The sequence below is a fragment of the Astatotilapia calliptera genome, chromosome 20 (genome assembly GCF_964374335.1).
Source record: "Astatotilapia calliptera chromosome 20, fAstCal68.1, whole genome shotgun sequence".
Classification (NCBI taxonomy): domain Eukaryota; kingdom Metazoa; phylum Chordata; class Actinopteri; order Cichliformes; family Cichlidae; genus Astatotilapia; species Astatotilapia calliptera.
Genome location: NC_137441.1, coordinates 17,951,886 through 17,978,502, shown reverse-complemented (window position 1 = coordinate 17,978,502; position 26,617 = coordinate 17,951,886). Strand labels below are relative to the sequence as shown.

The following is a 26,617-nucleotide window of genomic DNA, read 5'->3' as shown; positions in this document are numbered from 1 at the left end:
GTCGCATAGGGTCAAAAAAAATCAGATTTGATGCGCTTTCGCCTGCAGTGTGAACGTAGCCTAAATGGGTCCACACCAGAGAGTGTTAATTTAACTCTTTTTGGAGAGTTGGTACGTTAACTCTGATTTAGTGTTAAACACCAAATCTGTCTGGAGTTGATAATTTAACACTTGGTGTTAAGAGTTTATATATTAACTCTCAAAGAGTATTTTAGTTTAACTACGTAAGAGTTATCTTCTAATTCATTCTAAAAAATGGGAATTTTACTGTTCTGAACTTCTAGAAATTTCTTTTGGAAATAAACATTTACTAAAAAAACGCAATGGTTTTTGAAAAACATTTATTCTGAACTGTGCACTACAATTTCAAAACATTTTCTGAAAGATGTAACAGTATACATGTTCTCACTTTCATTAGAATTTTGTTTATCAAAAGGTCTGACATGGTAAATGCAAATAACAGCATTCTCATCACTTATTTCTTCAATACAATATGCATGTCCTTCATTCATCCCTTTGTGGAACTTCAACGCACTTCTGCTCTCCCCCATATTCCATCTTCACAAGCATATCCTGTGCGGAGATTGACTAAAAATTAGTTGACACTAATTAATGGCACAAATAATCCAGTAATCAATTGCAGCACAGTAAAAAAAAAAAAAAAAGGAATCCTCTTTGAGCCATTACTTGTGTAAAGTATTTTCCCAAAAGACAAAGACACAGGCAACAGGTAATACTGAACTAAATGTAAAACCTCAACCTTTTTCATTTTTACCTAAACCGTGTGCACAAAACTCTGGAGGGATCTATGCTAACGTAGAACCCAGTCAGGACGCCTGCTACTGCTGTTTGCTCGTTTTTTTTTTAATTTTATTTATTTTTTTTATGGGCGATCGTTTTCAGGCTTCAAGTAGCACCATTATACCAACATTTCACATTCTAGACATTGTTTTAGGTGTATTTGACCAAAAGTTTGACTGAAAATTCACATGCAAGCTTTTTTCAAGGCTGTGGTATTTGCCCGCAAACAATACCTTTCAGCTAGCTAAAACAGAATATTATGCTATCAGCGAGCAACATGGCTAATGCCTTTCACACAGCTTTGTCTCAACTCCAAAAAGCCACAGAAGTAAAAGCTCATAATAATAATTGAAACAATCTTTGAAAAAATGACTTACCAAGCATGGCAAACAACTCAAATATGTAGAGCAAAATGTTCTGAAACGGCTTCACTTCAGCTTCGTTTGGAGCCGTGCTGGGGGCGGAGTCTGTGAATTTACTCTGTTGGTGTCATAGCCCCTCTAGGAGTTAAGAGGTCAAGAGTTAATGTTTCCATTTTAACACCTCCAGATTTGACAGAGAAACACTCATTTTTAACACTCGATTTTAACTACTATCATTTTACACCTCAGAGTTACATTAAAAGAATGTGACTCTGCTTAGAGTAAAATTAACTCTACTTTTGCAAGAAGACTATTAACACCAAAAAATTTAACACTTTTGAATTTGCTGTGTACCTTTGAGCTCAAAGAAGGAAGCAGTATTGCCTGATCCTAGACCCTCTGTTGTCCATGTGTTGCAAATTATCTTGTGATAACAATGTGTGTAGATTTGCTCTCCCGTCCAGGACCTATTGAATTTTGCTCTTAGCTGGGCTTGGGCCTTCCTCCCAGTTTTTAATAATTAGGGTCAACACACCCTGTGTCTTCCTGCCAAACAGTAGATCAAGGGGGAACCTACCCAAATGCAAACAACCGAGGGTCTAACCAGCAATCCCAGTTGTGCTCATCCTCGTAAATGAACTTCTGAATCATGGACTTTGAAATCTTATTCAGCTGCTCGACCAGCCTGTCAATCTGAGGGTGATAGATGCTGATGCAAACATCTTTAATGCCCAGTAATTCATACAGTTCTTTTAGTGTGGGAGACATGAATGCCCTGGTCAGACAGTATCTTTTTTGGGATGCCGACTTGGGTAATTACATGAAAGAGCACCTTCGCCACACTCTTTGCAGGAATGGAGTGCAGGGGCACTGCTTCAGGAGATCCCATTACATAGTTCACTAGAACTGATGTAAAGCAATATCCCCAATTTAAATAAAAAAGACTAAATGTGTGTGACGTGGTGTGGTCTGTGGCTCAGCTGCAGGAGAAGGATGGGGCTGTGGGTTTAGGGGCAGTGCCAGGGAAGACTCCAGGGGAGTGTTTCTAAATGTTGGGGCTTCAGAAAATCAACACAGTGTCAAGCACCTTATCCACAGAGAAAGCTAAAAATAACTACACTAAAATAAACCAACCAGAATACAAATGTAAATAAGCAAGAACTAAAAAAGAGGAGTCACGATATAAAGGAGTTTAAAAATCTAAAACAAACAAACAAACAGAACATCAAATAACAAGACTTCAGTAACAAAAACCCCTCAAAACTGGACCAAAGCCCAGGACCATATCAAGTTTTGACTTTAGAGCTTGTTAGATTTGCACAGACTCTTTTTTTTGTGTTGTGTACTATATTTCCATGTCTGTTTGCACGTCGCTGCACCTATTCCCAATTTTCAAAACATCAAGAGAAAAAGGGTGGCTCAAGACCTTTGTACAGCACTGTAAAATGACATTAATTCTATCTAAGACCTACCACATTAATGAAACATCCATTGTTTTTAATAAGCTGTACAAACAATAATGGTCTGGAATGTATTAGACAAAGTTGTTCACAGAACACAAGGACATAAACCTACAAACACAGAGGCCCACACAACACAACACAAAGAACACAAGTTCTTCTTCATATTAAGTCAAAATCAAAACCTAAGAAGTAGAAACCTTCACGGATCACATCAACTCAGTGGTTAAAAACAAAGTTTAGGGAGGAGGATACCAAGGATAATGGGTTACCATTCCTGGACAGTGTTGTGCTCATTGAAGAGGATGAAAGCCTCAACATTGAAGTTTACCAGAAACCCACACACAAGACAAGCGCCTACTCTTTAACTCCCACCACCCAACAAAAGTCCAATGGCAGGACATTTCTCTTGTCCAGATCAGGCTGGCTGTTCCACCTGATCACGCCCCTCCAGATCTAGCTGTCATTGTCATTGAAGTCTGTCGATACAAAGTGTGGCATCATCCAGAACCCCACCCAGCAACTCCAAGAAAGTTGAGTACTCTGAACTATTATTCAGCACAAGAAAACAAACCTTTTGTCTACTCGGAGAAAGCAAGAATACCCACTCTTGCCCACTGCCTCTAAGGGACACTTGAGACTGAGTCCAGTCCCTTGCCAGGAGCCTGGTTCTGGGGTCATTTTCAATATCAAGCCTAAATACTCTGAGCCAATAACTTTGGAAAGAAATTGGACTCAAAAGGATTAAAAATGTGTGTATGGTATGTTAATAAAGATTTACAAAAATGTTCAATCCACACACAAATACAAAGCAATTTAACCACATGTAAACTATTTTGCAAATGCATGCACCTAAACATGAATAACTACGGATCATTTACACATAATTTATGAAGTTCAACTTCACATGATTTTCACTTTCAAAAAGCTTTCCGTGCATCTAGATGTCTAAACTACATGTAACATCCTTCTCACTTACAACCTTAAATACGAGTGCACAAATTGCACAGGTCACATGCCCACGTGGGGACGAATTTCATGCTGCCAGCTTCACATAGACTCACAAATGTAAGCTGCGTTCAAGATCTTGCTGTCATCTGGCCTTCTTCTAAACAGAACTCTACTGGAAAACATAGATTTACCAATTACAGACACTACACAGTACCCTGTGAAGGTTGATATATATAGTTTAAATAAGCTGATGCTGTGGATGATAATGTATGCATTTATAACCCTTTTGAGCCAAAATTCTCTCCATAGATAACCACCTTTGTGTGTCTGCTTGGCCTGATTGACACTGTTGGCGTGTGTCTGATGACAGAATGTCGAACTTTCTTTGTAATACTTGGTATGAGTGAGACTTTCCAACTCAAAAGTTCAGGAAGGAAATTAGTATGAGTTGAAATTTTTTTTATGTTAGGTGACAACTAACTATGTCTTTCAGCTGTTAAAGCGCTACCTGCAACAAACTAATTTCTCAGATTCTCTTAGGTTAATTTATGCTGGCAGTTATTGGCTACACATGCTGGTTGGAGACAGGAACCAGATCAGGTTTGAGTCCACTGCTATGCTGGCTGGGTTGAGGACTCTTATCTCCTCCCTGCAGTCCTCCAATCATGGAGCCAAGGGTACTGCAGCTGCTGCTGTAGGTCTCCATCTGAGCTGCCATTCTCTTGCCAGGTTTGTCTTTCGGTGGCTGTGGCGAAGTTTGGTTCATGAGAAGAGACACTGGAGTGGTAGCCTTCTCGGTCAGACTCTGCACTGTCACTGATGACTGGCATAAGTACACATGGAAGGTACATTCATATTAGAAAAGATACATAGCTTTTTACACAATTCCATATGATTGTTATTCATCATAGTCGGTTTTAGTTTAGTTGTTTTTATTAACATAACACCGGAAGAGGGTTACAAGAATACCATATGACCAATCATATAACTGTCCCACTCTCATATTTTATGTTCCCATTAGTCCCAGTATATACTAAACATTAGCACTGTTTTCTGTAATCTGCCTGTAACACTCTTTTTCCACATTAAAACCAACGAATTGTGAATAACAAGGTTGGGAAATTTTCTGATCAATTTATAATGCGTACAAAATGCAATGTAGACAACAAAAAATAACATTAAAAGTATGTTTGTGATTATGGTGCTGTGGGGATATATTAATTCATTGCACCAGACTGCTACTGGCAGCAATACTGACTATGAGGTGAATCATGTACTTGCTATTAGATGATAGAGCTACACTATCTGTGTTATATAAGTGTCAGTAAATAAAATTATGTTAAATGTTTTTGCTCTCATAAATGTATTCAGTTCAATGCGTTTTTTGAAGCTTTTTAGCTATTCAATACAATTCAATTAAAATGTATTGATGCAGTGCCAAATTACAACAACAGTTGCCTCAAGGCGCTTCATATTATAAGGTCAAGACTCTACAATAACACAGAGAAAACAGAGAAAATGCCAAGAATCATATGATCCCCTATGAGCAAGCGCTTTGGTGACAGTGGGAAGGAAAAACTCCCTTTTAACAGGAAGCAACGTCCAGCAGAACCAGGCTCAGAGTGTGAGGGGAGGGAGCCGAGTTGGTTAATATGGAGAGCCAGAGATGAATAACAATTAAGAATGGGGGAGATGAAGAGTGGGGCACAATGAGTGAAAAAGGGTGAGCAAAAAAGAAACAGTCAGTGTATTGAGCTGTAATGTCCTCTGCCTCTAACGCCTTGCTAGAGTCGACATTCAGACTAAACTCCTCTTCAAAATGACCACGCAGACAAGAGGGTTTGACTTCACTCCCTTTACTTAGGCCAGTTGAAGTAGGGTAAAACTGAGAAACAACATGACATGAAATGCTCTTAGAAACCATAGATGAGGAGAAATACACAATAACAGTACAATGACTTGTTTAGCCGAAAGCGTTAGCTAATTCCCTCTTTACAAACGTTTCTATTAAGCAAACACTGCAATCACATTTCTTCAAGTAGATTGTTCATTAGTAAAGATGGACCAGAATTACATACCGACAATGCCCTTAAAGACCGTCTTAAGGGAGACAAATGCCACTACAGCAGCGGACGGGAGAACGGGAGAAGTCCTTTCCCCAAACAATAACATGCGCTTTCTGATGACATCATAGAACAGAGACGGATTTGAGCACGTTACACCAGGTCATGCCAAAAGGGGGCACTAAAGAGTAACTTTCTCAGGGAAAATCTATTTAAACAGAATACGGTTACATGGTGACAGAACACTCCCCGTCTGAAACTCAGCAGGTTTCACCTATTAATATGACAAGGTCAAACACATTTCAGTCATCTGGAGGAATGAGCAAGATCATCTCATTCACGGGTCGGACGTAAAGCTTTGGTCCCTCTTTCTTAATGACCTTCACTTGCACTTTGCGCACCCTTCCGTCTTTACTGGGATACACATCGACGATGATACCTAAGGGCCAGTCGTTCCTGCTACACTGACTGTCCTTAAGAAGCACCACACTTCCTTGCTTAAGGTTTGGCCGGTCAGAAGTCCACTTTGTTCGACACTGTAGTGTTGACAGATACTGTTTCCGCCACCTGTCCCAAAATGTGTTAGACAAGCTTTGGACCCTGCGCCACTGTTGCTTCAATAGGTCTTTATGTCCAAAATCTCCTTCTGGTACTGGGCATGGACCTACTTTCTGAGTAAGCAATGAAGCCGGTGTAAGAATGAAAGGATCTGTAGGATCATTTGACACGGGCACCAATGGTCGACTGTTCACTATGGCCGAGACCTCAGCCATGAATGTTGTGAGTACCTCATGCGTGAGTTTGGAGGAGCCCATCTGAAGAAGCATCGAGTCCAGGATACGACGTGTGATGCCGATCATCCTTTCCCACGCTCCTCCCATATGAGAGGAATGTGGTGTGTTGAAGGTCCACGTACATCCGTGTTCTGACAGAAACCTCTCCATGTGTTTCCCATCAAGATTCGAGGGAATCCCCATATCCTTGCAAGCTCTGGTGAAATTAGTACCCTGGTCGGAGCGTATGCTTTTCAAAGGTCCTCGAATCGCCATAAACCTTCTGAATGAGTTTATGAAACTGGAGGCATCCAATGACTCAATTACCTCAATGTGTATAGCTCTGACACACAGACAGGTAAAGAGGACAGCCCACCTCTTACTTTCGGCGTGGCCTCCTCTCGTGCGACGGGCTGATACAGACCAGGGCCCGAACACATCAATGCCGACGTTGCTAAAGGGTGGTTCCATGCTGAGCCTGTCAGGTGGCAAGTCTGCCATCTTTTGGACTTCACACCTCCCTCTCAGCCTTCGACAAGTGACACACTCGAAAACGAGTCTATTAATGCATCTCCTGCCACCAACGATCCAGTAACCTGCAGCTCGGACAGCCCCTTCAGTGAAAAGACGTCCTTGGTGACGTACCTGCTCATGAAGGTGACGCACTATGAGAGTGGTTACGTGATGCCGTCCAGGCAGGACCAGTGGCCGTTTCTCGTGGAATCCTATTTTTGCCTCAATGAGGCGACCCCCGATCCTTAACAGCCCGTCTGAGTCAATGAAAGGATCCAGGGCAACGAGTGGGCTGCTCTTGGGAATGTTGGCGTTTGATGCAAGACACTCCAGTTCTTTCCTATAGACCTCTTGTTGAACTGCTTTGATAATGACTAGCTTACTCTGTTCAAGAATATCCCTGGTTGGGGGTGTGCTGCACTGGTGCCAACCCTCACATTTCTGAGCGACACACTCCGTTCCTTTTTTGAAGCTCTGAACAATGTGAATAAGGGTACCAAGAGCCCTTATGAGGGAACCCCAGCATGAGAAGCGATTGAACCGCCCAGAGCCGAGATGTTTGAGGACAGTGACCGACAGTGTTGTGACTTGAGGCCTGATTTCACTGTCTTGATCTGGTTCCAAAAGGTCAAACCTCTGTACCACCGGTGACGCCCCTTCAAGTCGAGACAAGAATGCCGGTCCAGAGAACCATATTGTGTTCTCAAGGTGGTCTGCTGTGATAGACCGTGAGGCGATGTCTGCGGGGTTGTCTTCTGAGCAGACATATCGCCACTGCTGTGGCGTAGTGCTTCGTCTGATCCTCTGGACTCGGTTGCTCACGTATACATAAAACCTTCTCTTCTCATTGTAGATATATCCGAGCACCACCTTACTGTCTGTGTAGTAGGTGACTGCGTCAAATACAATGTCTATTTCGGAGGTGATGACCTCAGACAGAGTTACTGCCATGACTGCTGCACAAAGCTCCAACCGAGGTATAGTATGCTCTGGACGTGGGGCCAGTTTGGCTTTACTTGCAACCAATCTAGTGCAGCATCCCCCATCTGCATCCACAGTCTTCAAGTAGGCAACGGCAGCTACTGCTTTCTCTGAGGCATCTGAGAAGACACAGAGTTCTGTTAACTTGACAGTAGATGGTGACATGTTTGAGTATGGTCGGGGGATCCTCAGATGTCTTAACTCCTGCAGAGAATCTCTCCAACTTTCCCACACCTTTTCCTTTTCTGCTGGTAATGGGGTGTCCCAATCTGAAGATTGTGAGGCCAGTTCTCGAAGCAGCAGTTTCCCTTGAATTGTCACGGGGGAGACGAATCCTAGAGGATCGTACAGGCTGTTCACCGTTGAGAGAACTCCTCGTTGAGTGAATGCCTTTCTCTCGTCCTGGACGCGGTAAGTAAAACAGTCTGAATCCAAGTCCCAGTACAGCCCAAGGCTACGCTGCATTGGTAGAGTGTCAGCAGTAAGGTCCAAATCTTTCAGGTCTGTGGCATGATCTTCACTGGGAAAGGCCTTCATGACCTCCTTGCTGTTCGAAGCCAGCTTATGCAGCCTAAGGTTAGAGCGAGCCAGCATTTTTTGAGTTCTTTTGAGCAGGTCGATAGCTGCGTCTGTTGTGGGCAAGGACTTTAACCCGTCATCTACGTAAAAGTCACGAGTGACAAACTGTTCTACGTCCTCCCCATACTCCTTCCGGCCTTCCTGTGCTGCACGTCTAAGACAGTAGATAGCCACAGCCGGCGAAGGACTATTTCCAAAGACGTGCACGTTCATACGGAACTCCATAATCTCTTTCTCTGGGTTGTTCTCTTTAAACCAGAGGAACCTGAGGAAGTTCCGGTCTTCAGGACGCACCTTGAAACAATGAAACATCTGTTGCACGTCCACAGTGAAGGCGATCTGTTCTTTCCGAAACCGAAGGAGGACTCCTACCAGGGTGTTGTTGAGGTCTGGTCCCGTTAGGAGTACTTGGTTCAGAGACAAACCTTTGTGCTGGGCACTGGAGTCGAAGACGACTCTTATTTGGGAGGGCTTCTTGGGATGGTAAACCCCAAAACAAGGTAGGTACCAATGCTCCTCATTAGGCTTCAGAGGTGGGGCTTCTTCAGCGTGCCCATTCTGAAAGATCTTTGCCATGAACCAGACAAACTCTTCCTTCATTTTAGGCTTCCTTCTGAAGGACCGCTGTAGAGATTTGAGACGTTCAAGTGCTTGCTCGTGGTTATGAGGGAGCTTTGGTCGTAGAGATCTGAAAGGCAGGGGAGCCACCCACCTGTTTTCTTGGTCCTTATAGACCTCTTGCTCCATGATGTGGATGAACTGTCCGTCCTCGATTGAAGGAGCTTCTTTGTCATCGTCCTTTGTTGTCTGGAACACATTACAGTCTAAGGTGGCCCATTTCTCACTAGCAGGGAGATGTTTGCATGTTAGGGGAAATGAAGGGGAGCTACCACTACTATACTTCTCTTTTACATAGTAATCGTTTGGGCATGGCTGAAAGAGAGAAGGACGTCCATTTTTCAGTACGTTAGTGTAGTAAGAGCTGATAACCGTAGGTCTGTGGACATCTCCAATGCACACATCTCCTACAATAACCCAACCCAGATCCAACTTCTGGGCATAGGGTGCGTTTTGTGGGCCATTCACTTGTCTTCTGACCTTATGAACTCTGATGATATCTCTGCCTAACAAGAGCAGGATGGAAGCTTGGGAGTCCAGCTTTGGAATGTGTTTTGCAAGGGCCTTCAAATGACTGTGGTTTAATGCTACCTCTGGTGTTGGTATTTCTGCGCGGTTATTTGGGATCTCGTTGCATTCAATCAGTGACGGCAAAGAGAGTGTGACACTCCCGTTAATGGGTTCGATCACAAAGCCACGTGCTTGTCTGCCTTCTGTCTCTTGTGTTCCGGCACATGTCTTCAAAGTGTATGGTGAAGGAGGCCCTGCAATGTTGAATAGGTCGAAAAACTCGGTACGTGCAAGTGATCTGTTGCTCTGATCATCTAATATTGTGTATACCGTAACTGCAGCTTCAGGGCAGTCGGTTGGGTACACCCTGGTCAGACATATTTTTGAGCAGGAACGCCCTGCGGAATAATTTCCGCAGACCTCAGTACATGCTGTGGAAACATCACCTTCATTCAGGTTGGAATTTCCCTCCCCGCCCTGATCTGGTGCGGAATGTGCTGTGTTGGTGGACCATGGAGCAGATCCAGGGTGGAGGGCTGCAATGTGGCTCTTGCTTCCACACTCTGAGCAGGAGATGTCGTCTTCACAATTCCTTGCCAAATGTGTGGCTCTGCAGCACCTGTAACATATTCCGTACCTTTTTAAGAGTGCTTTCCTTTCTTCCATTGGCTTCTCTCTAAACCCGCGACACCTGGGTAAGGGGTGGGGTTTGTTGTGTAGCGGGCAGCGCTCTGCTGGATCATCTCTAGTGGATGACTCGCTTCCAGATTGGGTGCGAAACGATGCAGTCCTTGTACCGTTGAAAAGGGGCCGAGGATCCGGCGAGACCCTCGTTTTAAAAACTGCCACAGCTTTGTGACCTTCGGCTTTAGACGATTGCTTACTGCCTAATAACTCACTACTGTATGCTGTCTGTGTGAGGCCAGGGACGTTGCGCATCCGTGCTTCCCGACACACAAAGTCTACAAAGAAACCGAATGGGGGATAGGGAGCCCCGCGATCTTCTTTGTACTTAAAGCCTAAAGAAAGCCATTTTTCCTGGAGATAAAATGGCAGCCTCTGGACGACAGGGGTAACACCACGAGGGGTATCCAGATAACTAAGCCCAAGCAAGTCACCATCTTCTTTGGCAGCCTGTATCTCCGACAGCAAGTCTCCCAGCTCTCTTAGTTTACGACCATCTCTGTTTGGAATCTTGGGAAAGTTGTCTAATCTTTTCAAAAAGGCACCCTCGATGACCTCTGGTGCACCGTAGCACTCATTAAGCCTGTCCCACATAGCTCTGAGTCCGTTAGCTGGTTGGTTCGCATACACGGATCGTATTCGTCTGGCATGTTCAGCTGAGTCCTTACCTAGCCATTTCACGAGGAGGTCAAGCTGTTCACTTGGTGAGAGGTTGAGACCTCTGATGGCATTCATAAACGATGCTTTCCAGGCTCTGTAGCATTCGGGACGGTCGTTGAAGTGAAGGAGCCCTGTAGTCACCAGTTCACGTCGAGCCATAAATCTAACAAGGTCTGACATGTTCTGCTCCATTTCTAGTGGAGTGTACAGTGGGCCCCTTTCCCGGCATGTGGTCTCATGTGGGTGACCGGAGTTGTCTGGGGTTGTGATATACGCCGCGCCGGTGTAGCCGCTGTCCAGAGGCTGTCGTGCATAATTGACCGTTGGTTCTTGTTTAGGGGTGTAGGTCTCACTTTGATCAGCTTTGCCTGGGAAATGATCCTTTAGATTTGCTATTATGGGTGTGGTTTGGGTTTGGATGTGTGGTGTCGCAACTGGCTTGAGGCTTGGTCGAAAATGTACATCAGATCCTGGCGTAAAGATCTTGGAGTAGGAGTCTATGGTCGGTGAATGCTGAAGGAGTTTCGTCTCCGTGTTATCATTGGAGGTTTCTAGAATGGGCGTGGTTTGGCTGCCGTGTGAGGCACCCTTCACATATTCTCTTGTGCGCGTTACTGGGTCGTCAGCAGGAACATCTATCTCACTAAGACCCTCGCCATCATCTTGGATCGCTGCAGCCTCCAAAACTTCTGCTTTTGCTTCTGCAGCTGCAGCCCTTTTTTCCATGCGTACTTTATCTAATGACGCTTCAAGACGTATTTTTCGAAGCTGCATAGAAGCTTCCAGTTCCGCTTGCTGCAGCTTCAGATCGTTCTCTTTATCCACAAATGCTGCTTCAGCCTTAGCCGCCTCAGCTTCTGCACGTGCTTGTGCAGCGGCTGCCTTACTTGCAGCTGAGCTCCTGGTATGCCTGGAGGAGCCAGATATATTAGATCTGGTTTTCATTGATGCGCTGGTTCTCTGCGACATGTTGCTGTCGATTGGATTTCTTCCTACATCTGAGCTGTTTCCGGAGGATAGCTCTAATTGCTGTCCAGTTCCCCACGAGACTGGTCTTTGAGAGGCTGTCGTTTTACTGTAATGTCCTCTGCCTCTAACGCCTTGCTAGAGTCGACATTCAGACTAAACTCCTCTTCAAAATGACCACGCAGACAAGAGGGTTTGACTTCACTCCCTTTACTTAGGCCAGTTGAAGTAGGGTAAAACTGAGAAACAACATGACATGAAATGCTCTTAGAAACCATAGATGAGGAGAAATACACAATAACAGTACAATGACTTGTTTAGCCGAAAGCGTTAGCTAATTCCCTCTTTACAAACGTTTCTATTAAGCAAACACTGCAATCACATTTCTTCAAGTAGATTGTTCATTAGTAAAGATGGAACAGAATTACATACCGACAATGCCCTTAAAGACCGTCTTAAGGGAGACAAATGCCACTACAGCAGAAAACGGGAGAAGTCCTTTCCCCAAACAATAACATGCGCTTTCTGATGACATCATAGAACAGAGACGGATTTGAGCACGTTACACCAGGTCATGCCAAAAGGGGGCACTAAAGAGTAACTTTCTCAGGGAAAATCTATTTAAACAGAATACGGTTACATGGTGACAGAACATGAGCTAAGAGAGGATTCAGCCCTGGCTATATCAACAAGGAAAGTCTGAAGCCTAATCTGAAAAGTAGAAAGGGTTCTGTTCTATTGGTGTGATGCAACAGTATGAGGTCTTTAGATTAAGATTCTATTCTGATGTTAAACATGGGCTAAAGAGGCAGGCCCAGGGAAGGCCGTCATCACACCGGGCAGTAATTGTGTAAATGGCCTGTATTTGTATAGCGCTTTACTAGTCCCTAAGGACCCCAAAGCACTTTATACATCCAGTCATCCACACACTGGTGATGGCAAGCTACATTGTAGCCACAGCCGCCCTGGGGCACACTGACAGAGGCGAGGCTGCCGAACACTGACCACCACCAGTAGGCAACAGGTGAAGCGTCTTGCCCAAGGACACAACGACTGAGACTGTCCAAGCCGGGGCTCGAACCGGCAACCTTCCAATTACAAGGCAAACTCCCAACTCTTGAGCCATGATCTACCTCTCCTATTTCAGCAGGTGCCAGGACCTGAAGAGAGGAGGTAAGCAGTGAGCAGGAAGTAGCACCAGAGATGAGTTGGGAGCTGCCGGCCTGCATGTGCCAAAGTGTTTGTGTGCAAAACAGTAATAAAAGAAACCGTACTTCACCGTGACCCTCTGGCTGTGTGTGAGGTCCTTAGTGCTCCAGTTGTGCCCAAAGCGAATCTGCGTGATGACGGATATGTGACCTGCACAACTGGTGGAGGCACTAGCACAAATGGTGGTGGAGCTTGCGATTATGCACTGGGAGCAGCCAGTGGCCACCCATAAAAAACACGTAGAACCAGTCCGAGAGCCAGACAAAGGTACCTCCCACAAAAGAGGAGGCCCAGTTAGTGAATATGGTGGTCCTGGAACAATTCATGGAGGGGCTCCCAGCGGGAATGGCAGAGTGGGTCTGCTGCCACCAGCCCTTGGATCTGGCGGTGACTCTGGCCAACGATCACCTAGCAGCACGGCCAGGGTCTCTAAGGGAGCTCCTGCAGCTGGAGGTTGGGAGCCGGGCAATTTCAGCCCCGAAGAGGAGGTTCCGGAGCATGTCTCAAGCTTGGCTATAGTTACTGCAGCTGCTGAACCGGATCCGCATCCCCTTCTGTTTCCACCCCCTTCTTCTGCTGATGCGACTCTGATTTGATTTGATTCAATTCAGTTTTTTACTCAGAAATATTATAATTATGATTTTTTATGAGTACATATCCATATTTTTATATCTATGTATAAAAGCAAAGCTGACACTTGTGAAACTTCATCAGAGGTGGGTGTACCCCTCTTCTTGATCTATAATAGCTGGGATAGGCTCCAGCCTAACTGTGAACCTGAATTGGATAAGAAGAAGATGGATGGTTGGATGGATGGAGAACACTGACACACACTGGAAGATGTGTTGCATTGGAATAGGAAAGAGCTTAGAAAAAGTGCTTAAGCAAATGGGTGTGAATGGGTGAATGAGGCAAGTTGTGTAAAGCACGTTGAGTGCTCAGAGTAGAAAAGCACTGTATATTAATGGTATATTTAGCATAAGTCAATGAGAAAATAATGCTAACATCTGGAACGAGATTGTAACATGCTTTTGAGAACCAGTTTTCATTAGCTTGGTGGTTACACTGTGGGTTAATTGGTGTAATACCCACGTGACACAATTGCAGTAAAACATATACATACAGAACACAAACATAAAAATATCAAAACAAAATTGTAATACATTGATGAAAATGTAAATTTATAGACACCTACAGTTGGTCAGGGAAGATGTAATACAGAAATAATGGGGAAATATTAGTATGAACCTGTTTTTATACAACAAATGAATGACTACAGTGCTATTCACAGCAGAACAAACATTTAAGGCTCAGTGTTAAACTATGTAGGACAAAAGCTGGAGGACATGCACGGATGCTTCTCTAATGGAACATATTCAGAATATTAAAGCACTTTAACTCACATTGCTCACAGATACCTGGCTCCCTGCTAACATTTTCTTCTTTCTGGCCATGTTGGGATTCCAGTGGCAAACCAGACTGTCATTCTGCACGCTGTAGTTCTTGTGGCCAATCAGCCAGTATGTATACATTTTGCCCTTACCCTGGCAGGAGAAGACCACGCGTGAAAAAGGAGCAATGACAAGGTACTGTTCACCAAAAAAACCAAAATGAAAACTAAGCACTGCATATTGTTTGTGTATATGTGGAAATTTTAAGAAATCTCTTAAAGTAGACTTGTGTTGAACATGAAGTAAGAAAATGTTTTATAAAAACTTGGACTAAAGACTCTTTAACAAACATAAAATTTCCACCAAATTTCACTTTTTTGTCTTTTAATTTAAATTTGGGAACGTTCTTAAAATAAATAAAATAATATTAATGATAACATATTATGGCATAGCTGGAAATTATTTTACCTTAATCTCAATCTCTCCACGAAGCTGCAGCTCATAAGCATTGTCTTTGATCAGAGCCAGGTATGCTTCTGAACTGATGTGGATTTTCTGAGCTGGCATAAAGAAAAATTAAAATCAACAGACATCATGTAAAGATTTAAGCTTTTCTAGATTTGTATTTGTATATTTGTGCAAGAAAGATCCAAGAAAGCTGTTTTTGGTACCAAATTCCAATACAACACATACAGTCTATTTAGTTTCATTTCATGTCCACTATATTGTGCTATATTGTGTGTGCTAGTGTATACTGGGACTAGCTGCACATACGCAGGCTGGTTGATTCCATTCTAGAGGCTGTGTTGACGGTATCTCCAAATAGACAGTATCTTGGCATCTTGTAGCCCACTATTCCTGCCACACATGGACCTGCATCGCAGGAGAAAAAGAAGCAACACTTTACAATCTTCTAAAAAAAAACCTTTAGCACTAAACATTCAGAATATTCATCAATGGAAGAAGATTGGGGAAAAAAGCAACGACATATCAACTGTAATTTTTGTAAAATGTGTGGTGGTGGGGTGTGGTTTGTGGCTAAGCTGGGAGGGGTGGTGCCAGGGTGCCAGCCATCACCTAATTGTGCCTTTCCTATTTTACACAATAGGACACTGGGAGTGAGGGGCGTGTGGAGACAGGAGAAAAGCTGCAAGCAGCAGTCAGAGTGACATTAAAGTGGCTAAAAGAAAGCATGAGAGATATGCCTGACTGACGGCGCACACTAACCAACCTATGGCTACGTGCATTGCCCAACTCACGGGAACTCATGCAAACGCCACGACACTTCTGCCGGGTGGATCTTCTAGGCGGATGGTGTGTGTTCTGTGGATGGGCTAAAATCTGAGAATTTACACTGGATGATAAAGTACTTGTATTACTCTCCTTATCCAAATGAAAGTTATTTGCCAAGTGGCAGGGACCTTTTGTGGTCATGCAGTGAGTGAGGGATGTTGACTATAAAGTGGTGCATTCGGACAGGGGTGGAGCAAAACACATATAGCACCCCCACCCCCTTAAAGCATGGAGAGAGACAGAAACTGTATCTCTGGGGAACCTGGTGAAAGACCGTTGTGATAACCATCTCACGCTGGTTCAGACAACAGCGTTTTCCAGATGCATTCTCTCACTTGCCCATTCACACCACACTCACCACTTTGAAACTCACCCAGGTATAACACTGTGTTCATGGTCCTACAGATTATCTGTACATAAAAGACAAGTAGTTCAGAAGGAACTGGCTGTAATGCTGGAGATGAGTGTAATAAGAGAGCTGCACAAAGACGGCTCTATATGCTCGTGCGCAGACTAAAACAAAGTGAATGAGGTGTCATTGCTTATCCCATGACGCAGGTTTTTATGTGTATATAGGCTAGGTGCATGTTAGGTTCATAGCTGCCAGCCATCACCTAATTGTGCCTTCCCTATTTTACACAGTAGGACGCTGGAACCAAGGGCCATGCACAAGAAGGGAGCTTCCGCTCCCTTAAGGCCAAAACAGAGAGAATGAGGAGGAGCTTCTTCCCCCAGGCTATTCGGGGCCTGAACCAGGTGTAGGACTGGACTCTCCCAAACACGTCACTATAAGACTGGACTCTCACACACGTCACCACACGCACCACCACACATTTCCTATAATCCTATAATTCCTATAATTTATAATCCTTATCTTTATAATCTCTTCTGCTATTTGCACATTCTTTACTGTAAATTCCTAAGTTAATTTGTAAATTTTTGTAGTAAACTGTAAATTGTAAATATTGTAAAACTTTTCTTCTGTCATTTAATGGTCGGGCATTGTACAGCTTCAAGCATTTCACCCCCATGTCATACTGTGTATGGTTGTGTGTGTGTGACAAATAAAATTTGAATTTGAATTTGAAGAAGCGGTCAGAGCAACATTCAAGTGGCTGAAAGCAAGCACGAGAGCTGCGGCTCACACAGCTGTGTGTGTGCCAAGCAGTGAAGACTGTCTGAACTGCCATACTCCATGTTAGACTTGGTGTTTTGGGTTTGTCAGTAGCCTCTTGTGTTGCAAAGAAACTGAAATACAAATTCTAGTCAAAATCATCTGTTGCTTTATTCATGGAAGTTAAAAAAAAGTACCTTTTTCAAATTTTTACAATCTTCCCTTCATGGTTGTCTCTTTGTGCACACCTGGACTGCTCCCAGCACTCCATATAGGCTCCTTATAAGTCCTGTTCAAGAATGTATACATGAACAACAAACTTAAACAGAGCCCAAAGATCAGTTTCTGTGTCAAAACAGAACCAATAGCAAACTGTTTCTTCAACTGAAGAATTGAAACCCTGTTGGTTTACGCTGTGAGTGACTGCCTTGCAAAAATCTTGGCAGCACAGATGCAGCACACTCATCCATTGTCACAAGTTGCAAGAACATGAGAATCTGCTAACATGTCCAAAGGAGAACATGCAGCTGTGGTGCATAAGGAGAAAGTACTTTTGAGTAAGTACTGCACAAGGAGACAACCTTCAAGAGGAGATTTGGCAAATGTAAATCAGATGTTCCTCAGACTTTTATATACTCACATATGTGGAAAGTACAAGATTGAATTAATGCTGAATAATGCTTAAGGAGCTATAAAGACTGTGTAAATCCACAAACAATGTGGACAACTTGAAATTGTTTGAAGAGTAAGTGTATACTGTATGCAAACTAAAAAGCACTCAAACACCTGGATATAGGCTTTGTATCTAAGAGCTACTAAGTGTTATTGAGTTTACCTGATGTCTATCATCTCCAATAAATTTTATGGCTTTGTTCTGATGGTACACAGTTAAAGCTCCGTGAGGATGCCAACATTTCTATGTTTAAGATTTTCAACAGAATCGTCCTCTGAGGATTGTGAATTGTTGAGGATTGTTGCTTTTTAATGCCATTTTTATATTGTTAAGCACTTTGTGCAGCATCGGCTGTTTGAAATGTGCTATATATATATAAACTTGACCTTGACCTTGAATATCCAGGAATCGTAATCTGATATGGTTCCTTTACTAGATGGTACTTACCACAAAGCACCTGACCAAGGTCACTGTAGTGATTCACATTTTTATCAATCCCCACGCAGATTCAAATTTTCTATAACACAGAAAACATCTGCTGTATCTTAATAAATTCCTCTGACCTGTGTGGATGCCAGCTCTGAGCTGAAGCCTCTCATTGGGCATGTGAGGAATGGAGACCTGTCTGACGGCTGCTACCAGATCCAGAGCCATCTTGGCAATTTCATCCACATGTCTGTCTCCGTTCCTTTCAGGTAGGCCGCTCACCACCATGTATGCATCTCCTATAGTCTCCACCTGAATTAACAGATTTTTAGAACTACATAAAATATACAACCTACTCATGTCTAGGAAAATGCCGGGATCGGTGTGGGATCGACTCATCTGATTTATATATTTTGCAATACCATATTTTCCGCACTATAAGGCGCACTTAAAATCCTTTAATTTTCTCAAAAATCAACAATGCGCCTTATAATCCAGTGCGCCTTATGTATGAATTCTGGTTGTGCTTACTGACCTCGAACTGATTTTATGAGGTACACGGCGCTCAAAAATCTGGCAAAAATGTTTTAGTACGACTTTGGTAAGCTACGAAGCCGCACCGCTTGATGGATTGTCGCAGCATTACGGCTACCGTAGTCAGGAGCCTTGCAGAGTAATCTGGGTCCAAACTCTGCTTCAGGTCCCAAAGTCAAACAAACACTGCAGCATCACTGAGAGTTAAAAAACTGTCTAAATTCTTTCATCTTTAACAAAATGATCAGCTATGCTGCTTTACCAGGTGTAACAATTAAGTTTAACATCCAGGCATCCATGAAAACAGAATTTATTATACTTAACAGAGTTAGCAGGAAGTTAGCTCGCTAGTTTCCACCTAAACATGATATACCATGTTCTGACTGAGAGATTTCTGAAAATTTCTGCTATCACTTAAATGAAGGACCCTCCAGCAGGAACAGAAGATGAAGAAGAAATGAAGACAGAAAACTACATAAATGAAGACAGAAAACTAAACAGCAGTGATGTTTGTAGGGTTAATGAAGTTGGGCTAGCTGGTATATAATGATATACACAGCTATGTTAGCATAGCATATACACAGTGAAGCTGGAGGATGAACGCTAACTTTTTTCCACTCGATAAAAGTTAACGTGAGGGTTCCCGATGGTTAGAGACAAATGCAATCGCATGGCAGGATGCTGTAAACGGACCAAACTTCAGTCAGGAGAACAACTGAGAAAATCCATCCACAATACGAGGTTAGTCATTAATATACTGCAACGACATTAGGAATCGATGGTATGGAAGTGGAGGAAGCAAGAAGAATGAGCTGAGTAAAGTTTGACTAATCTGACTGTTTTGTTTCGTTTAATGTGCCGTATAATCCGGTGGAGAGAGAGGTGGTCAGATTGTCCCAGGTGGGGTAGGGGTGTCGCTTTGCAGGTTTACTTGATGTTACTGTACACACGCTCCAGTATCCTGTGCCCCTGGTAGGACGCTTAACATGATGGTGGAATTTCGAGTTTACTGATTTCAAACATGGCTTATTAAAATCCCCAGCAACGATAGGGATACCCTCAAGCTGGTCTCTCTGCTGTTTACTAATGATAAGTTTTAGGTGATCCCTTACCAGAGTCTTTGTTGCAGTCCTGGCGGTGAAACATCAGATATTTGTAGATGGAGCCAAGATTCAGTTATAATCAGTAGATAACACGCCCGGACAAAATGGTTGTAGTAAATCTTTGATTGTAGCTCTTCCATTTTGTTTGTGTGTGATCTGTCGTTAGTTAGGAAGATGAATGGAAGCAGGGGTTTGTGTTGCTGCTTTTGCAGTTGGACACGATAGCCAGCTCTGCATCCCAGCTTTTTATTCCTCTCCTGCCATCTCTTGCTGTTCCTGACAATAACCGATGGAGCTCCTGGTGGTCTTGCAATCCTGATGGATACTGTGGGTCCAATCCAAATAAAGTCTAGCTTCAGGCTGAGGTCAGTGTCTATCAGTTCCTGACTACTGAAAGTGATCAGTGCATTGCAGGAACTAGCAATGAAAAAGCATAAAAAACACAAAAAGAAAAGTGCTGCAGCACGCGTCCGTTTGCATTTCAATCTTTGAATTTAGCTTATTTGAAACTTTAGTAGGATATAAACAAGGTACCCTAAAGTCCAAGTTTGTGGTGAGAGTAGCCAACAGTGAAATACTGAAAATATTCTTTGAGACTAGCTTCACACTGGAGTACTGCATTCCAAGTGAAGTATCACAATGACAACTATGTGACAAAGTACCAACATCAGGTCAGAATCAAATCACTGAGCTATGACCCGTCCATATTTGCGAACTTAGCAGAGGAACTTTATAGCATTCTCCTGTTGTATGGCGACACTTTCACATCATCTGGTATGTAGCCAGTCTATGATAAGAGCAAGACAATAGCATTTAACGCAGATGAAGAACTGATTCTATGTGACAGTCTTGTAACTCTTGGAGAAAAAAAGTTTAAAAATGTCAGAAGTTTCATGTATCTTGGTGTAGTGCAGCTGCAGGGAAGGGGTACAGCAGAGGGTTCAGCAGCAGTTCTAGGTGCACAGCCACAGTGTGCCAGCCACTATTTTAACTCAGTAAAATGCTGAGACCGGTCATGTTCAGAGAGTAAGGGCAGCAGCAGTGGAAAAACGCTGGAGGAAAAGCTGCAAGTGAAGCACACGTGTAAAACAATAATTGTGAGAATAAACACGACCTGTTCAGTTGAAACTGAGAGTCTGAAGCTGGATGGTGGGTTTCCCATGACCGTGGTGTTACATTGGCACCCAACTGTGCCTATCACACAAGATGCAAGGGAGCCGGCCAACATGCACCAACAGCAAGAGACAGCACCACAGCAGTAACTGGAGACGCTGCAGGCCCAAGCCGAGCAGCACACACAGGTAATAGGAGAAATAAAATAAAAGTAAAGTTTATTTTTTAAGCACTTTTCATAGACAGGCAGTCACAAAGCGCTGTACACAAAGGTTAAAATAAACAGAACGTTTGGTAACAAAATCAACAATACAGTCAATACAAAAGGTTGCATATAAATAAAAATGTAAAATTGAAAAAGGCGTTGATCAACAGAACTTCTGTTTAAACAAAAGTTTTAAACTGCTTTTTAAAGAATCCACAGAGTTAACCAAAAGTAGTTGTGGTGGTCGACTGTTCCACAGCCTTAGTGCCACAGACTGAAAGGCTGGAGGATTTGTGGCTCCGTACCTGTTAATCCTGTCTGTTCCTGCTGAAGGGTCCGAGGAACCTCTTCATTCATCTTCTGTTCCTGCTCGAAGGTCCGAGGAACCGCTCCAGCCATCTGTCTGGAGAGTCAGAGGAACCATTTCTGTTCCTGCTGAAAGTCCCGAGGGGTCGCTCCAGCCGTCTTCTGTTCCTGCTGGAGGGTCCGGGGGGTCGCTCCAGCCGTCTTCTGTTCCTGCTGGAGGGTCCAGGGGGTCGCTCCAGCCGTCTGTTCCTGCAGGGGGGTCTGAGGAACTGCTTCAGCCATCTGTCTTCGCTGGAGGGTCAGGGGAACCGCTTCAGCCATCTTCTGTTCCTGCTGGAGGGGCCGGGGGGTCGCTCAAGCCGTATTCTGTTCCTGCTGGACGGTCCGGGGGTTGCTCCAGCCCTCTTCTGTTCCTGCTGGGGAGTCCAAGGAACCGCTTCAGTCATCTGTCTTCACTGGAGGGTCAGAGGAACCGCTTCAGCCGTCTTCTGTTCCTGCTGAAGGTCCCGGGGGGTAGCTCCAGCCATCTTCTGTTTCTGCTGGGGGTTCTGGAGAACCGCGTCAGCCGTCTGTTCCTGCGGGGGGGTCCGAGGAACTGCTTCAGCTGTCTGTCTGTCTTCGCTGGAGGGTCAGATGAACCGCTTCAGCCGTCTTCTGTTCCTGCTGAGGTCCCAAGGGGTCACTTCAGCCGTTTCCTCATCCTGCTGGAGGGTCCGGGGGGTTCGCTCCAGCTGTCTTCTGTTCCTGCTGGAGGGGCTGGGGGGTCGCTCCAGCCGTCTGTTCCTGTGGAGGGGTCCAAGGAACTGCTTCAGCCATCTGTCTTCGCTGGAGGTTTAGAGGAACCGCTTCAGCCGTCTTCTGTTCCTGCTGAAGGTCCCGAGGGGTCGCTTCAGCCGTTTCCTCATCCTGCTGGAGGGTCCGGGAGGTTCGCTCCAGCCATCTTCTGATCCTGCTGGGGGTTCTGGAGAACCACGCCAGCCATCTGTTCCTGCAGGGGGGTCCGAAGAACTGCTTCAGCTGTCTGTCTTCGCTGGAGGGTCAGGGGAACCGCTTCAGCCATCTTCTGTTCCTGCTGGAGGGGCCGGGGGGTCGCTCCAGCCGTATTCTGTTCCTGCTAGAGGGTCCGAAGGGTCGCTCCAGCCCCCTTCTGTTCCTGCTGGGGAGTCCAAGGAACCGCTTCAGTCATCTGTCTGCACTGGAGGGTCAGAGGAACCGCTTCAGCCGTCTTCTGTTCCTGCTGAAGGTCCCGGGGGGTAGCTCCAGCCATCTTCTGTTTCTGCTGGGGGTTCTGGAGAACCGCGTCAGCCGTCTGTTCCTGCGGGGGGTCCGAGGAACTGCTTCAGCTGTCTGTCTGTCTTCGCTGGAGGGTCAGATGAACCGCTTCAGCCGTCTTCTGTTCCTGCTGAGGTCCCAAGGGGTCGCTTCAGCCGTTTCCTCATCCTGCTGGAGGGTCCGGGAGGTTCGCTCCAGCCGTCTTCTGATCCTGCTGGGGGTTCTGGAGAACCACGCCAGCCATCTGTTCCTGCAGGGGGGTCCGAAGAACTGCTTCAGCTGTCTGTCTTCGCTGGAGGGTCAGGGGAACTGCTTCAGCCATCTTCTGTTCCTGCTGGAGGGGCCGGGGGGTCGCTCCAGCCGTATTCTGTTCCTGCTGGATGGTCTGGGGGTTGCTCCAGCCCCCTTCTGTTCCTGCTGGGGAGTCCAAGGAACCGCTTCAGTCATCTGTCTTCACTGGAGGGTCAGAGGAACCGCTTCAGCCGTCTTCTGTTCCTGCTGAAGGTCCCGGGGGGTAGCTCCAGCCATCTTCTGTTTCTGCTGGGGGTTCTGGAGAACCGCGTCAGCCGTCTGTTCCTGCAGGGGGGTCCGAGGAACTGCTTCAGCTGTCTGTCTGTCTTCGCTGGAGGGTCAGATGAACCGCTTCAGCCGTCTTCTGTTCCTGCTGAGGTCCCAAGGGGTCGCTTCAGCCGTTTCCTCATCCTGCTGGAGGGTCCGGGAGGTTCGCTCCAGCCGTCTTCTGATCCTGCTGGGGGTTCTGGAGAACCACGCCAGCCATCTGTTCCTGCAGGGGGGTCCGAAGAACTGCTTCAGCTGTCTGTCTTCGCTGGAGGGTCAGGGGAACTGCTTCAGCCATCTTCTGTTCCTGCTGGAGGGGCCGGGGGGTCGCTCCAGCCGTATTCTGTTCCTGCTGGATGGTCTGGGGGTTGCTCCAGCCCCCTTCTGTTCCTGCTGGGGAGTCCAAGGAACCGCTTCAGTCATCTGTCTTCACTGGAGGGTCAGAGGAACCGCTTCAGCCGTCTTCTGTTCCTGCTGAAGGTCCCGGGGGGTAGCTCCAGCCATCTTCTGTTTCTGCTGGGGGTTCTGGAGAACCGCGTCAGCCGTCTGTTCCTGCAGGGGGGTCCGAGGAACTGCTTCAGCTGTCTGTCTGTCTTCGCTGGAGGGTCAGATGAACCGCTTCAGCCGTCTTCTGTTCCTGCTGAGGTCCCAAGGGGTCGCTTCAACCGTTTCCTCATCCTGCTGGAGGGTCCGGGAGGTTCGCTCCAGCCGTCTTCTGATCCTGCTGGGGGTTCTGGAGAACCACGCCAGCCATCTGTTCCTGCAGGGGGGTCCGAAGAACTGCTTCAGCTGTCTGTCTTCGCTGGAGGGTCAGGGGAACTGCTTCAGCCATCTTCTGTTCCTGCTGGAGGGGCCGGGGGGTCGCTCCAGCCGTATTCTGTTCCTGCTGGATGGTCTGGGGGTTGCTCCAGCCCCCTTCTGTTCCTGCTGGGGAGTCCAAGGAACCGCTTCAGTCATCTGTCTTCACTGGAGGGTCAGAGGAACCGCTTCAGCCGTCTTCTGTTCCTGCTGAAGGTCCCGGGGGGTAGCTCCAGCCATCTTCTGTTTCTGCTGGGGGTTCTGGAGAACCGCGTCAGCCGTCTGTTCCTGCGGGGGGGTCCGAGGAACTGCTTCAGCTGTCTGTCTGTCTTCGCTGGAGGGTCAGATGAACCGCTTCAGCCATCTTCTGTTCCTGCTGGAGGGTCCGGGGGGGTCACTCCAGCCGTCTTCTGTTCCTGCTGGAGGATCCAGGGCGGGTCGCTCCAGCCTTCTTCTGTTCCTGCTGGGGGGTCCGAGGAACCGCTCCAGCCATCTGTCTTTGCTGGAGGGTCGGAAGAACCGCTTCAGCCAGGTTCTGTTCCTGCTGAAGGTCCTGAGGGGTCGCTTCAGATGTTTTCTGTCTCTGCTGGAAGGTCCGAGGAGCCCATCCAGACACCATCAGCGCCACTAGATCCTCCACCGTTGCCTGCAGTTCCACCACCTGCAGTTTCCACACTGTCGCCTGCAGTTCCACCACCTGCAGTGCCACCAACTGCTCCATCACCTGCAGCTGCCACATCTGTGCCATCTCCGTCCTTCACGTCCTGCTCGACTTCGTTCAGCTCCTCACTGTCGCCAGCCACTTTCCAGACTGCTGGCCAGATATCTTCGCCGTCATGGTCGGCCTCCGGACTTGCTTCGTCTGTGCCGCCGCCATCCACGTGGTCAGCCTCCGGATTTTCTTCGCCTGCTGCCTTTTCCATGGCCGCCCGCCGGACCAGTTCAGTCACCTGTGCCGTTGCCACTCTCCTTGTGGTTGGGCCCTGAACTGTTTAGCAATGGACTGTTGTGCTGTTGCCTTCCAGGTTGGTCACCTGAACTCTATGTGAACGTGTCCATGAGCTCCAGCATTTTCTGTGGAATCTGTTTCCTGTTCCTGCTCATCATGTCCTGTGTTTCTCTGGTTATCATCTCATGTTTCTCTCCGCATGTTATAATTCAGGTTTGTTTACTGGGTTTCCCAGTTCAGAGTATTTCTTAGTTCTGTCCCTGCCACCCTTGCTTTTGTTTGTTTTCACCTATTGTAAATAAAGCTCACTAGCATCACTGCCTATGCCTGCATTCTGGGTCCTTCTCTCATAAACTCCACACATCTGCCGTAGCAGCCGTGACATGTTTTATTGTGAAGGTCTCACGTTTCCATGTTCAGTGTGTCTACCTGTGGCGTCATGTTAATTCGTGTCAGTTGTGTTCCCCGTGTGTTCTCACTACCGAGACATTATCCTTCTGTGTATTTATGTCAGCGTCTCCCTCAGTCCTGTATCGTGATCGCCCTCATACCTCACTGTGTGTTCTGTCTGCCAGCCTGTCAAAGAAGTACAGCCCACCCAGTCAACCATAAAATGGCTGATTCCACTTCAACCTACCTAGCACTTCTCATTCTGGAGGCTCCTGGGAGCATGAAATCAGGGCTGTCCTGACTGCAGCCCTGGGTTCGCAAGATGTCAGCAAAGAAGTGCGGACAACTCGCAAACCAAGGGCAGTTGCTGATGATTTGGCCAACCATTTGTTACCACAGGCAGTATATCGCTGCTTGGACTGCCAAGTACTATCAGACCACTTCTGGACATGGTTCCTGCACTACTACCTGCCCGCCATACTCTCTCTTAGTGGCAGTCAGATACAGCCCTGCTTCAACTGGGTAGTGTTTTGATAATCACTGATCCCAACTTCCCAGAGCTTCACATAGCCTGTAGGGAACATTGGCAAGGTGATCCCTGGCAGCCTTATTTGCACTGCAGAGGTTAAAGTGATGGACCATACCTATGGATGACCTGTGAGGTAACCTCATTCGGCTGACTGCTGTTCCGAATGAAGATTTATACAATGGATTTAGTACTGCAAACTTGCTGGAGCAAGTCTGGGGGTGGCTGTTCTGAAGATGTCATTTACCAGCCTGTCCACAAGGGGCAGCTATGTACTGTACAGTGAGGCAAAAAAGTATTTAGTTAGCCACCGATTGTGCAAGTTCCCCCACTTAAAATGATGACAGAGGTCAGTAATTTGCACCAGAGGTACACTTCAACTGTGAGAGACAGAATGTGAAAAAAAAATCCATGAATTCACATGGTAGGATTTGTAAAGAATTTATTCGTAAATCAGGGTGGAAAATAAGTATTTGGTCACCTCAAACAAGGAAAATCTCTGGCTCTCACAGACCTGTAACGTCTTCTGTAAGAAGCTTTTCTGTCCCCCACTCGTTACCTGTATGAATGGCACCTGTTTGAACTCATCATCTGTATAAAAGACACCTGTCCACAGCCTCAAACAGTCAGACTCCAAACTCCGCCATGGCCAAGACCAAAGAGCTTTCGAAGGACACCAGGAAAAGTATTGTAGACCTACACCAGACTGGGAAGAGTGAATCTACAATAGGCAAGCAGCTTGGTGTGAAAAAATCAAATGTGGGAGCAATCATCAGAAAATGGAAGACATACAAGACCACTGATAATCTCCCTCGATCTGGGGCTCCACGCAAGAT

General features: G+C 45.8%; 2 protein-coding genes across 2 annotated transcripts in view; both read right to left on the bottom strand.

Moving 5' to 3' along the window:
* Positions 1–324: 324 nt before the first annotated feature.
* Positions 325–11,924, bottom strand: LOC145423042 (uncharacterized). The gene is made up of 3 exons (XM_080295152.1): positions 5,653–11,924; positions 1,179–4,397; positions 325–573 (listed from the first exon to the last, which is right to left on the bottom strand). Exon 1 carries the CDS (start codon positions 11,922–11,924, stop codon positions 5,940–5,942), a length of 5,985 nt encoding a protein of 1,994 aa, XP_080151278.1. The 3' UTR covers positions 325–573; positions 1,179–4,397; positions 5,653–5,939.
* A 53-nt stretch (positions 11,925–11,977) lies between these two features.
* Positions 11,978–26,617, bottom strand: part of LOC113013978 (uncharacterized) — a 41,970-nt gene continuing 27,330 nt past the window's right edge. The window contains exons 4-8 of the mRNA XM_080295151.1: positions 18,165–18,339; positions 15,296–15,394; positions 14,990–15,081; positions 14,534–14,674; positions 11,978–12,160 (exon numbers count right to left, since the gene is read on the bottom strand). Coding sequence (XP_080151277.1) covers positions 11,978–12,160; positions 14,534–14,674; positions 14,990–15,081; positions 15,296–15,394; positions 18,165–18,339 — 690 coding nt within the window. The remainder of the gene's footprint in view (positions 12,161–14,533; positions 14,675–14,989; positions 15,082–15,295; positions 15,395–18,164; positions 18,340–26,617) is intronic.

Excerpts from the sequence above, each read along its gene's own strand:
- LOC145423042 (XM_080295152.1), bottom strand. The coding sequence starts at position 11,924 with ATGTCGCAGAGAACCAGCGCATCAATGAAAACCAGATCTAATATATCT.